The sequence below is a fragment of the Diabrotica undecimpunctata genome, chromosome 7 (genome assembly GCF_040954645.1).
Source record: "Diabrotica undecimpunctata isolate CICGRU chromosome 7, icDiaUnde3, whole genome shotgun sequence".
In the NCBI taxonomy this organism is placed as follows: Eukaryota; Metazoa; Arthropoda; class Insecta; order Coleoptera; family Chrysomelidae; genus Diabrotica; species Diabrotica undecimpunctata.
The window spans coordinates 14158656-14171517 of record NC_092809.1 but is presented as its reverse complement, the minus strand read 5'-3'; the positions used below and the strand labels follow the sequence as shown (position 1 = coordinate 14171517).

The 12862-nt window shown below is 30.1% G+C and overlaps 1 protein-coding gene across 1 annotated transcript in view; it reads left to right on the top strand.

The window, feature by feature from the left end:
• The first annotated feature begins 885 nt into the window (after window positions 1-885).
• The window catches only part of LOC140445000 (rutC family protein UK114-like), a 43834-nt gene continuing 31857 nt past the window's right edge, over window positions 886-12862 (top strand). The window contains exon 1 of the mRNA XM_072536770.1: window positions 886-1081. Coding sequence (XP_072392871.1) covers window positions 1017-1081 — 65 coding nt within the window. The 5' untranslated portion in view covers window positions 886-1016. The remainder of the gene's footprint in view (window positions 1082-12862) is intronic.

Genomic DNA, 12862 nt, shown 5'->3' with positions numbered 1-12862 from the left:
GACTTTTCGCAATTTTCACATGACGCCGACGATATATTAAATGTGAGGGAATGTACATATCCAAATTCATGATTTTGAAAAATGGTCTAAAACCTACACTTTGAAGCTCTGTAACTCAAAAACAATTGATTTCTGAGTCTTGGGGTACTGCAAAATTCTGCGCAGTGTTAAAGAAAAATGAGGAATATCAAAAAATAATTCAAATAAATAATATTATGAAGATATGGAATTGTGAAGATAATTTAATTTTACAGCAATTATATCAATTATACAACATCTTAAGTTTGCTCCTTTAACTTCATGTGCATTAGAAAGAAGTTTTTCAGCATATAAACAATTATTATCAGATAGACGGCACAGTTTTTCTCTAGAAAATTTAGAAAAACATTTAATAATATATAGTTTTAACTCTAATAATAGTATAATAAAGAATGATGATGATGAATGATGAAGAATCAAAGAATAAATGAATATAATGATGTAGATAATACAAATTTCAATAAATATTTTTTGTGACTTTAGCATAAAATAAATTAAATACATTTTTTAAGTGCATATTTCCCGAGCTCTATTTATCATTGTTATCTTTTTAGAATATACTTAGTCCATCCCTGACTATTTACCTGACGTAAAACATACCTTTTATTACGTTATTATGCTTACAATACAAATAATAATTGAATCTGATGCTTTTTACAAAAAGGAAATAATCGTAAATCCGTTTTTGTATCTCCCATCTGCTCCTAAAAAACTCCAATAGTTAAATTTCTCAAGATTTTTTATACATGACTAGCATTTTTATTTAATTGCTAAAACCGGTTCTGTTAAGGTACGAGTAGGTAATAAAATTATCTACAAACTTATCTCTGTTAAATTTTATTGTGTCTCAACATACACAACTGTTCTAGACAATGTTCAGGTCGCTCTAGTAAAAAAAAATTAGACGTTTTTCAGTGGTTTAAAAGTACATACGTGTTTTATTTCTATTTTCTGTTAGTGGTTTACTTGGCACAATAATGGCCCAATTAGAACGTAAAATAATTGAAACTTCAAAAAATACACCACCCCCTCCATTTCTCAGGTGAGTATTTATACATTTAAATATTGCTATAATTTTTTTCAATAAAAAATACCAAAAAATTTTAAGCACTACATATTTTGTTGTGCATTAAGTGTCATTTATTTCTGGATGTAAGCTACTTTTCTGTTCTCCAATACTTTCTCGTAGATTAAATTTTTTTCTCCAAATACCTATTGAGGTATATTTACATTTTTGCATGGTATATAAGGGGTCTTCACACCAGTCCATCTAGTGTCTAGTTAACCAGTTTAAATTTTAATATAAAATTTCTGAGTAATATAAAATATTAGTAATTACTCATGATAATTAGTAATTAGCTGTTTAATAGATAATTGTGTTATGTAAATGTTAAACTTGGTATATACTGCTTCATGGTCAGAGAGTCCTGCATTAATAATTGTAGAACGTATATCAAGGGGTGAGAAATCTGAGACAATATAATCAAGTATGGTAGATGTTGTTTTAGTAATTCTTGAAGGAGAATTAACGTGCATTGTGAAACCATACGATTCAAATATATTGACCAAGGATACTTGGGTAGCACCATCATCAGCGTAATTAACCCATTAGCGCCTAACGGTACCATATGGGCTCGTTAGAAGGAGATTTTTAAAACGTGAAGAATTTTTTGTAGTGGGGACTCCGAAGCGGTTTGAGTGGTCAGACAAGTTTAGTACATGTCGATACCTACCTAGGAGAGTTTGTGCGAAGCAGTGGTAAAAGGTTTCGTTTGTTTTAGATATTTGAATACATGTGATAGTAATATTCGTGAAAAATATGGACATCAAATTTGTGTAAGTATTATTTAACTCTGAAAATATTATCTAGCTAATTGCATTTATACGTATATTATCAATAACATGTGAAGGAATGTTAGTATGTAAAAACTGTTTTTGTCTAAATTATTATGGCTATAAAATTTGCCTCTAAACATAGGTGTGCTCATATGGGCTCGTTAGGCGTTAATGCCATTTAAGAATAATGTTTTTTATTTTAGGGGAATTACGCTTCAAGAAGCTCTAGATATAGCTTATGATGAAGGAAATCCGTAGATATATATATATATATATATATATATATATATATATATATATATATATATATATATATATATATATATATATATATATTGAGCCTCCTGATAGTAACATCTTAACTGATGAAGACTCTGCAGATGAAGATGAGAGTGGTTTAGCAGACAATTTGTCGGCAGGACAACTGAGTGCTCCAGCTGAGATTGTATTTGCGAACAAAGACAGACTGGGACTCAACCTTGATAATATTGATATTTTATCTGCATCAACTCATGTACATGTTCCAAATAAGGACAGTTATTCACTGAATATAGCCATCAAACCAGCAGTCACCAATTTTGTTGAAGGAAATTTGCAAACCGGTAGTCGTACATTTCCACCAGGGGACTACTCTAAATACCAATCGTTGAGCTGTTCAGAGATATTTGAATGTTTTTTCTCCGACGATTTGCTTCAAATAATTTTACATGAAACGGTAAACTATGCTTTATTTCAAAATTGTCCTAATCCTAATCTGACCATAGAAGAATTAAAAGTTTTTATTGGTATTCTGATCCTCAGTGGAATTAATGTTTTGCCATCGAAAAGAAGTTATTGGGAAAACTCAGATGATATGAAAAATATTATATCAGAAGCCATGCGCCGTGATAGATTCTTGCAAATATGCAGATTTATTCATTTTGCTGATAATAACAATGTAAACACCTCTGATAAAATGTACAAGCTTCGGCTAATTACAGACCACTTAAAATCAAGTTTTCTTAAACACTTTATACCTGAACCAAATCTTTCCTACGATGAATCGATGATTCGGTATTTTGGTCGCCATGGATGTAAACAATTCATCCGTGGCAAACCAGTAAGATTTGGATACAAAGTTTGGTCGTTGAATACTCCGAATGGTTACTTGGTGAATTTTGAAGTATACCAAGGAAAAAATCCCAGATCAAATTCTAATTATGAATCAATTTTTGGAAATCCAACGGCTCCTCTACTGCAAATGATTGAGGAAAAAAAGAAAAAAGGAAACTTTCCGTACAATTTTTTTTTCGATAACTTGTTTACAAATCCAAATTTATTATGTACTCTAAAAGCTAATGGTTATACTGGAACCGGCACTATAAGGGAAAACCGCTTGCCAAAGGACTGCCCTCTTCCTTCAAAAAAGGAGGTTGAAAAACAAAGAAGAGGATACTTTTCATACATTTTAGACAAGGAAACGGGAATAGTGTATGTTAGATGCATGGACAATAATGTTGTCACCCTTGCTAGTACGAGTTATGGTATTGAGCCAGTGAAGGCAGTAGACAGGTTTAACAGAAAAGCAAAGAAAATACTTCCCATACCAAGGCCTAATCTTATAGCGGAATACAATAAAAATATGGGTGGAACTGACCAAATGGACAACAACATATCTTGGTAAGTTTGTCTCTTTGTCTGCCTTTAGAATATAATTTTTTATCTGATTGTAGTTATCGCATTGGTATTAGATCAAAGAAATGGTACTGGCCCATATTTACTTATCTAATTGATGCTGCATTACAGAATGCATGGATTTTGTACAGAAAAAGTGGCCGAAAAATTAGTCAACTAGATTTTAGACGAAGTATTTACCAGGTAAATAAACAGGTAGAAGGAAGCTATTCAGTAGTACTCTTGTGTTTCTTTTCTTTATTTCAGACGTATTTAACAAGATACAGGGTACAACCGAAAGCTACTGGACGAGCACCGAAAGCAGCAGCGAGTGATTTTCGAGTTAGCAATGATATTAGATATGATGGAATGCATCATTACATTATTACAGTCCCCGAAGGTAAAAGGCGAAGATGTGGGGGTGACAATTGCAATAGTAGGGGACGAACAATGTGCTGCAAATGCAATATTGGACTTTGTATAGATTGTTTTCGAATGTTTCATAATCAATAGTTAATTTTTATAAAAATATTTTTTTTTGTGTATAATATAGGTTGCGCCTAACGAGCCCATATGGGAACAGCTATTTTAAAGCATCTTGTTGTTCCTAATAAAAAAATATGGTCAAAAGTATGTTGTAGGGTCTTATTTTAGTCATTATTATTGTAAATTTCTAAAATTTTAAGAAATTTTTTTTCTCGGCGTTAATGGGTTAATATTCAAGTTACCGCATTAAGCCCATTGTTAGTAAAATATTTGTTTTGACTTCCGAACATGCAGTTATCGTTTGACCCATTCTTAATAAGTTAGTGTGCGTACCTTTAAAATTATAATTATAATTGGATGTGATGCTTTTTACAAAAGCAAGTAAAATTAAATCCGTTTTTATATAGGTAGGTATCCTATCTGCTGCTAAAAACCCTATTAATTGACTTTCTCAATATTTTTTGTGCATGATTCAGAACCGGCTAAAACCGATTCTGAAACAAAATCTTATCTTAATGTACACAACTTTCCCGAAAACGTTCAGATTGTTATGGAATACTATGCGTTTATTTCTTCTCCGGACTAACTCTTTGTTTTGGAATTAAACAGAATATATTGACATGTATAAATTTATTATATTAGAGGATGAAAATTACACTCTGCTTGTTATTTCTTAAAACTATGAATATATAAGTTCTGTTATCTACAATTATTTAACGATGTTTCTGGATGGATTTGAGTACAAGAGATTGGACTCAAATATTAATATTAAAATAGCAAATACGGATAGCTTATCGAACAAAGAAATAAGAGAAATAAATTATTATTATTCCATAGATACGAAGTATTAGGTGAATAAACTAGCGAAACTTATTTATTCTAAATAGGAAAATATTTATGAAGAGTATTGATTCTGATTTCTAACAGCAAATAATTATTAGTGATTATACATGAGAACTTTTCATAATTGTAAATAACATATACCAGGTGACTAAAAACTATATAGAAATACATAGATACTTTAATTATCTTACATGTGAGTAGGTAGGTACATTACACCTCCTTTTGTAAGAATGAAAATAATTGTAAAATGAATTTTCATTTAAATGGTATAAAACATTTGTATACATTATTATTTTATTTTAACACATTTAAATAGTTTCTTTTAGTCTCGATAGTCTTTCACTTCGTCTTATCGGTGTAGTCTCTGTGAAACTAGTCTCTTCACACTTTTTGGATTCACTATAATTATTGTCTTTATTATGTTTACAATCTATACTTAAATCTGTCTCATGTACATGTTTTCGTTTACTTTGACATATATTTAGTGTTAAACAATTTGTAATTTGTTGACAACTATGTGACGGATTTCTACGAAATCGTCGGTAAAAATATTTAATTATCCTGTATAAAATATAAAGTAACATACATTTTATCAAAAATAAGATTGCATAAGTGAAATAAGAACTATTTTTTATTGTGTCTGAAAAATTAATATTTGTTTCTGAGGTCATTTTCTCTAAATTATCTAGTTTATGGCTTGCTAAATTTAATGCATCTCGATCGAGATTATTTAATTGTAAGGGAACAAGGTGTAATTTGGATTCATTATTTATCTTAATATCATCACAACAGACTTCTGGAAGGGATAAATCTGGAATGATAGACTGAAAATTACTTTCTTTTGGATTTGAGACAGATATCAAAATAGTTGATCCGGTGTAAGTTTTGCAATTATTCGAAGTAGAAAAAATACCTGTGTTTGAAAGAACAATAGATATTGGCGTACTAGTCTGACAGCTTAAAGTTAAATCTGTTGGTTTGGGTAAAACATATATCCAAGAATTTGGTTTGTTTAATTTATGCCAAATTTCATATTCTGTTTGAATTATACGAGTATCGCAACTAGATGGTATGTTTGTTATTGAAGTTAACAATTCAGTTTCACAAATTGGATTAGTGTGTGTAAATCGGAAAGTATCAGGATTTTTGCAAATAAGTTTTTCTTCATCTAATGAATAACAGTCTTCTAATGTATCAATAGTAACATAAATGTTTCTATTTTCTGAAAGAACAAGATATTTGACAGATGGAAGAATAAAGGTAAGTCTCTTTAATGTTGGATGAATTATAGGAAGAGATATTAGTTTAAAAAGAGAATAAGGAGTATTACTAACCAAAGGTATACTAACCGTAATTAAAATCTTGTTATCAAAATATATATATTTAAGTAAAATGATATCGAAATATTTATGAGCATAATCGATAGTCAATGGAAATGGATAAGTCGATGTACTAGGTAAATGCGTTACCGTTTTAGATAATTCTTGAATTAGTTGCTCAGGTGTTATAACAGAAGGATGAAGGTTATTATTTCTTGCAAATAGAATAACGTTTATTAAAGTAGAATATTCTTGTTGTAATTCTGTTATAAAGAAAGTTAGTAAGGTAAAATGTTCTTCAATTTTTTGTTTTAAATCTAAATTAAAATATTTATTATTCATTTTATCTGTGTAATTGGTAATTGATTCAAAATTTTTATCAAAAATCACTTTGTTTCGGTCTAGATTTGTAATAGAGTTATTAAAATTTGCAATCGTGGCTTTTACTACATGAATTTGTTGTTTTAGTAAATCAAGAAGATGATTTTCGTTACTTTCAGCTTTGTTAATAGCATTATTGAAATTTTCAGCATCATCACTGTCTAAGGTACCGAATAAGGTCCTGAAAACAGATCCAATTGCATTAAATAGAGCGCGTTTTGGTCTAAAATGTTCATGCAGAATTATGTTTTTTAAAGTTTGTTCATCTTGAAAGAGTCTAGGTATGATTTGTCCTAAGAGTTTTAGTGAAGTATCGCATAATCGTAATTCAATAAGAACTGGTTTGTTTTGACACAGTCTTAATGTTTTTTGATAGGTGAGATCTACAAAATTTAATTTGTCTGTAAAAGGTTGTAAAGGAATATGACTTAATATGTTCCAATGAGTTTCAATAAATTGAACATTTTTTATGTGTTCGTAATAGATTCCAGGTGATTTGTTGATAGGAGTATTGGTATATTTCTTGTGAATTTGTTCACTATTTGTCAGCCATATTATTGCATACCTGAAACAAAAGCATGTTTCAATCTATTCATGTGAACTTTTATTGGTTTTTTATTTACTAAAATTGTGCAATTGACAGGAGAATTTATCTCTAGAATTTTATAAGGTCCATTATAATTTTGTGTAAGTTTTTTGGTTTGACCCTTCTTTGTTTGCTCATTTTGGAGATATACTAATTGTCCTTCTAAGAAAACGGTGTCATTAATCTTTTGGTCATAATATTTTTTACTGACTACTTTAGATTCTAATAGATTCGTTTTTGCTAACTCCTGAGATTTTCTAAGCTTAAGTGTTAAATTATCTAAATAATCTTCATATGTATATTTGAGTTCTACTGGTCGTATTATACTGCTAGGTAGATTAGGTGTATATCCAAATATTAGTTCATATGGTGTGAATTTGGTTGAAGTATGATTAGTTGTATTATATGAAAACATAGCAAAATCTAGCCATTCGTCCCAATCGGATTGATCAGCTTTAATATAATGTTTAAGGTAGTCTGCTAAAGTAGCGTGACTCCTTTCTAATGCAGCATTTGATTCTGGATGATAAGCAGTACAATTTATATGTCTGATTTTAAAAAGCTTGGCGATTTGAGAAAATAATTTGGAAGTAAAATCTCGGCCTTGATCAGTAACTATTATATCGGGTTTTCCAAACTTGCAAATAAATCCACGAACCAGATTTTCAGCGATAGTCTTGGTTTCATGATTCGGAATTGCATAAGCTTGAGAAAATTTTGTTAAGTCATCTTGTAATGTTAATATGAACTTATTACCTGACTCGGTTAAAGGTAAAGGACCTACTATATCTAAAAATATTTTTTCTAATGGATTTGAGCTTGTTGTTGTTATCTCCATGGGCTTTACGAATTTTTTTCTAACGAGTTTATTTTTCTGACAAGATTCACAGGTTTTTATAAAGTTTTTAATATCATTTTTCATATTATTCCATTTGAAATGTTTTTTTATACGATTGTATGTCCGATGAAAACCAGAGTGTCCAGCCGTAGGACTAGTGTGATTCTCTTGTAATATTGTAGTTATTTCCTCAGGTTCAGGATTTGTTAGTATATCATGATAAATGATAATAGATATATCAGTTTTTCTAAAAATAAATCTAATCATAGATCTAATTTTTCCCCAACTTAATTTATCGTAGCTAAAAGTTATTCTGGGTAGGCAAATTTTTAATATTTTATCGTTTAATAACCAGTCTCTTAATTTTATTAGGGAATTAAATATATCTTCATAAGAGGTATTGTCCCAATAATTATTTTTTATAAATATGTAATAAAAGTTTTTATTTTGATCAGAAATATATATAATGTCATTTAGTCTTGGATTTTTGGCTTTCAAATTTTCTATATGACTGAATTGTTTATTTATTTGTTTCTGAACGATCTCATTAAAATTTAAATCTACGGAAACAAACAATGCTAAATTTTGTGAAAATGATGTAATCTTTTCATTTGTTTCTTTTATATTATCATTTGTTATTAATATAGTTTCGGATTTAGATAAGAACTGTGAATAAGTGTCATTATTTTCTTTACTCATTTTGTTTATTTGTAAGGTGATTGTTGCCGGGTTTTTGTTTTCTTCGCAAATATTTGTTTCAGATATGGTTAAAGGAGGACGACTTAAACAATCAGCATTTTGATTTAATTTACCTGGTTTATAAATAATTTCATAGCTATATTCTTCTAATGCTAATCTCCACCTAACGAGTCTTGATCCGGGATCTTTTACATTAAATAGCCATGTGAGTGGTTTATGATCCGTATAAATGAAAAATTTATTTCCGTACAAATATGGTCTAAAGTGTTTAACACTCCATACAATTGCAAGTAATTCTTTTTCTGTTGTGCTATAGTTTGATTCCGCTTTGTTCAAGGTACGACTAGCATAAGCAATAGGTAAATCATCTGGTACTTTACCTTGAGAAAGTATGGACCCTATTGCATAATTACTAGCATCCGTTGTTAAGACAAAGGGTTTGGTAAAATCTGGATACTGAAGTATTGGTTCTGAACAAAGTATTGATTTCAGGTTCTCAAATGACTGTTGTTGAATGCTTGTCCAATTAAATTCAACATTTTTCCTCAGCAGTTTTGTTAAAGGTTGTGTTAAAGCACTGAAATTTTTTATAAAGCGTCTATAATAACCAGTGAGACCCAAAAAGCTCTTAATATCTTTTTGTGTTCTGGGTATAGGAAAATCTGTAACAGCACATACCTTTTTTTCGTCCGGTTTGACACCAAATTCAGTTATTAAATGTCCTAAATACATTACTTCGCGACGAAAAAATTCGCACTTATCTGGTTGTATTTTTAAGTTGAATGTAGACAATTTTTCGAATACTTCTTTTAATCTTTTATTATGATTTTCTAATGTATCGGCATGAATGACTATATCGTCGAGATAGACAAAACATCTGTAATTTTGTATTCCTGAGAGGACAGTATTCATTAGCCTTTGAAAAATACTGGGAGCATTTTTTAATCCAAATGGCATTCGTGAATATTGATAATGTCCAGACGGAGTTGAGAAAGCAGTCTTTGGAGAATCCTCAGGATCCATTTTGATCTGGTGAAATCCTGATGTTAAATCTATTGTTGAAAAATATTTTGAATGACCCAATTGGTCTAATATATCGACTATATTCGGAAGTGGAAATGAATCTCCTATAGTAATATCATTTAGTCGTCGATAGTCTATAACAATTCGCCATTTCTTCTTTGCTGAAGCATCGGCCTTTTTTGGCACAACCCAAAGGGGCGAATTCCATGGCGAAGTTGATTCTTCGATAATACCTTGATCTAGCATACCTTTTATTTGAGTTTCGACTTCATGTTTGTGTACTTCAGGATACCTGTATGATTTAGTGCTAATAGGTACATTAGAATTTAAAGGAATTTTGCAAGTTATGGCATTTGTACTGGTAAGTTGATCTCCTTCCAGATAAAAGATATGATTGTACTCCTTGCAAATAGAAATTAAAGATGATTTTTCTTCACTATTTAAATGATCTGTTCTCAAGGCATTTTTTAATTTAGCAATTCTGTTAGAATTCGTATTATCTTTATAAGAAGACATTTTTCGTATATTTGCATTGTTTTGTAAATTTGGAATTTTTTCTATTGCTACTTGAATATCGTTTAATTCAACATCCGTTTCAGTAGTGTTTACGATTGAGGTTAAAAAGAAATCATTTTTTACTTTAACAACACTAGGACATAAAAATACACCTTTAAAGATTTCGCGTTCGGGACATAATCCTTCGCTTAATTCATTATTTATTACTTTAATTTGAACAATTGTTTCAGTTCTTGCGGATAGAATAGTTTTATTACTTCTTGAGTTAGAATTAGAGTTTTGATTTAGTATAAGATCGTCTGAACAGGATTTTTCTTCTGAACAGGATTTTGATTTATGATTTCGTGAAGAGTTACAAGTTTTATTTGTGCATATCTCAGTGGATTTTACACATTTTGGACTTGAATTTTCTTTGGATTTAGAGTTAGATTTAGATTGAATTGGATTGGATAGTAGTTCTTCACTACTTAAGGTTATTTGGATATCATTGGTTTCTAAATAAGAATGATCCTCTATGGATTTAGCATCATAAGGAAATATTTCATCGATATTAGAACTTGTCTCGATATTTTGATCTCTCAGAAATTCGTCATTGTCATTGTTTAATGGAGATTTTATATATTCGATTGAAATAGAACAATTTTTAAAGTTTAATTTATTTTCTTTATAATCAATTTGGCATTTATTTATTTCAAAAAAATCGCTACCTAATATACCGTCGAAATGAAGAGGAAAATCGTCTTCTACGACATAGAAAACATGAGTTTGGACAAAATCTTTTATCTTGAAATTTACGTTACAACTACATATAGTTTTATTTGGATTTAAGACATTTTTATCAATGCCTCGTAGAGTAATAGACTTAGAATAAATTTTTGGAATGTTTAGTATTTTTGAATATTTAATTAAAGAAATATCTGCGCCTGTATCGATTAGAAACTTGCAAGAGGATGGATTAGAATTATTTACTAAGGGTAAATCTACATAGGAAGTGACTGAGAAGTTGATGGTTGTGATACGGCCTGAACTGAACGAACTCCTCGAGAATCGACCGTTGGTTGTCGAGGATTCTGGAAGTTTAAAGAATTTGTTGGATTTTTGTTTTTATTGTTAAATTCGCGTTTTCTACATTCTTCTATAACGTGACCTGGTTTTTTGCAGTATCTGCAAAAACGTTGGGAAGTGTTGGTATTTTCTTTTCTTAAGTTTGGAGGAAAATCAGAATTGGAATTTGAATTTGAAGGTTTATAATTTTGATTTTGAGAATTTGACCTTTGAAGATTTGAATTAGGATATTTTGGGTTTTGAAAACTAGAATTTTGAAGATGTCTAACATTTCTATCTGAATTGTTTTTATATCGACAGTTATTTGAGGAATGGTTATTTCGTTTGCAAATATTACAGAATGGTCTGAAAATTTCTTGTCTTGATAACTGTTCTTGTTCTTCGGCAATTGCTATAGCAACAGCTCTTTCTAAGGAATCTGGATTTCGGGCTTTGATTAAAATAGAGAGGTCTTTGTTTAATCCTCTAATAAAGACATTTAGTGCTTGAGTTTTTAAGAGTTTAGTACATGCATTTCTTGCATCTGGAGATAAGTCTGGATCAAGTGTATTTATTAATTTTATATAGCAATTTTCAACTTTATTTGCAAATGACATTACATTTTCACTGGGCATCTGACGTAAGGAATGTAATTCCAATTGCCACTGACCTTCAGTTCGGCGTTCAGAATAAGCATCTAATAAGAAGTCTTTTAAATCTTTCCATTCGTCAAATGTTCTGTTTCTAGTTATGGCCCTAGCTTTATCGGTTAATTTAGTTTCTATAATGGCTAATAAGATGGGTTTGGATTGCGGATTTACTAAATTGTATGCTTTATCACAATTGTCTATGAATTCGTATAATTTTGATTTTGTACCATCAAATCGAATGAGAAGTTTTTCAGCTATTTCAATTGATACTGACATTTTATTTGAATTAGAAGTAGAAGAATTTGAAAGAGAATTTGAGTCGGGAGAAGGTATTTGTTCGTCAAATAAGTTACTTATATCAGGATATAAAGTAGACATACGTTTACAAGATTTTTAAAATATGAGACAGAATTTAAGATAGAATGTACTTACAAGTAGAATATTGTTGTTGGTCGCATAGTCTATTATTCCACGGGTTCACCTCTACTTCCGATGGAACTACAATTGGGTTATGACTGGAACTGGATTTCGAACTGGATGTACTGGACCCCAATGTAATTAGTTGTAGTGGCGATTTTTCCACACTGACAGTTTTTTTTTGAATGATTCCTCGAAGGAAACAAGTCAATTCAAAAATTCCTCAGCTCTCCTTCTATCAGCAATCAGAGGAACTCTGCTACTAATATCCCACGTTCTGACACCAAATTTTGTTATGGAATACTATGCGTTTATTTCTTCTCCGGACTAACTCTTTGTTTTGGAATTAAACAGAATATATTGACATGTATAAATTTATTATATTAGAGGATGAAAATTACACTCTGCTTGTTATTTCTTAAAACTATGAATATATAAGTTCTGTTATCTACAATTATTTAACGATGTTTCTGGATGGATTTGAGTACAAGAGATTGGACTCAAATATTAATATTAAAATAGCAAATACGGA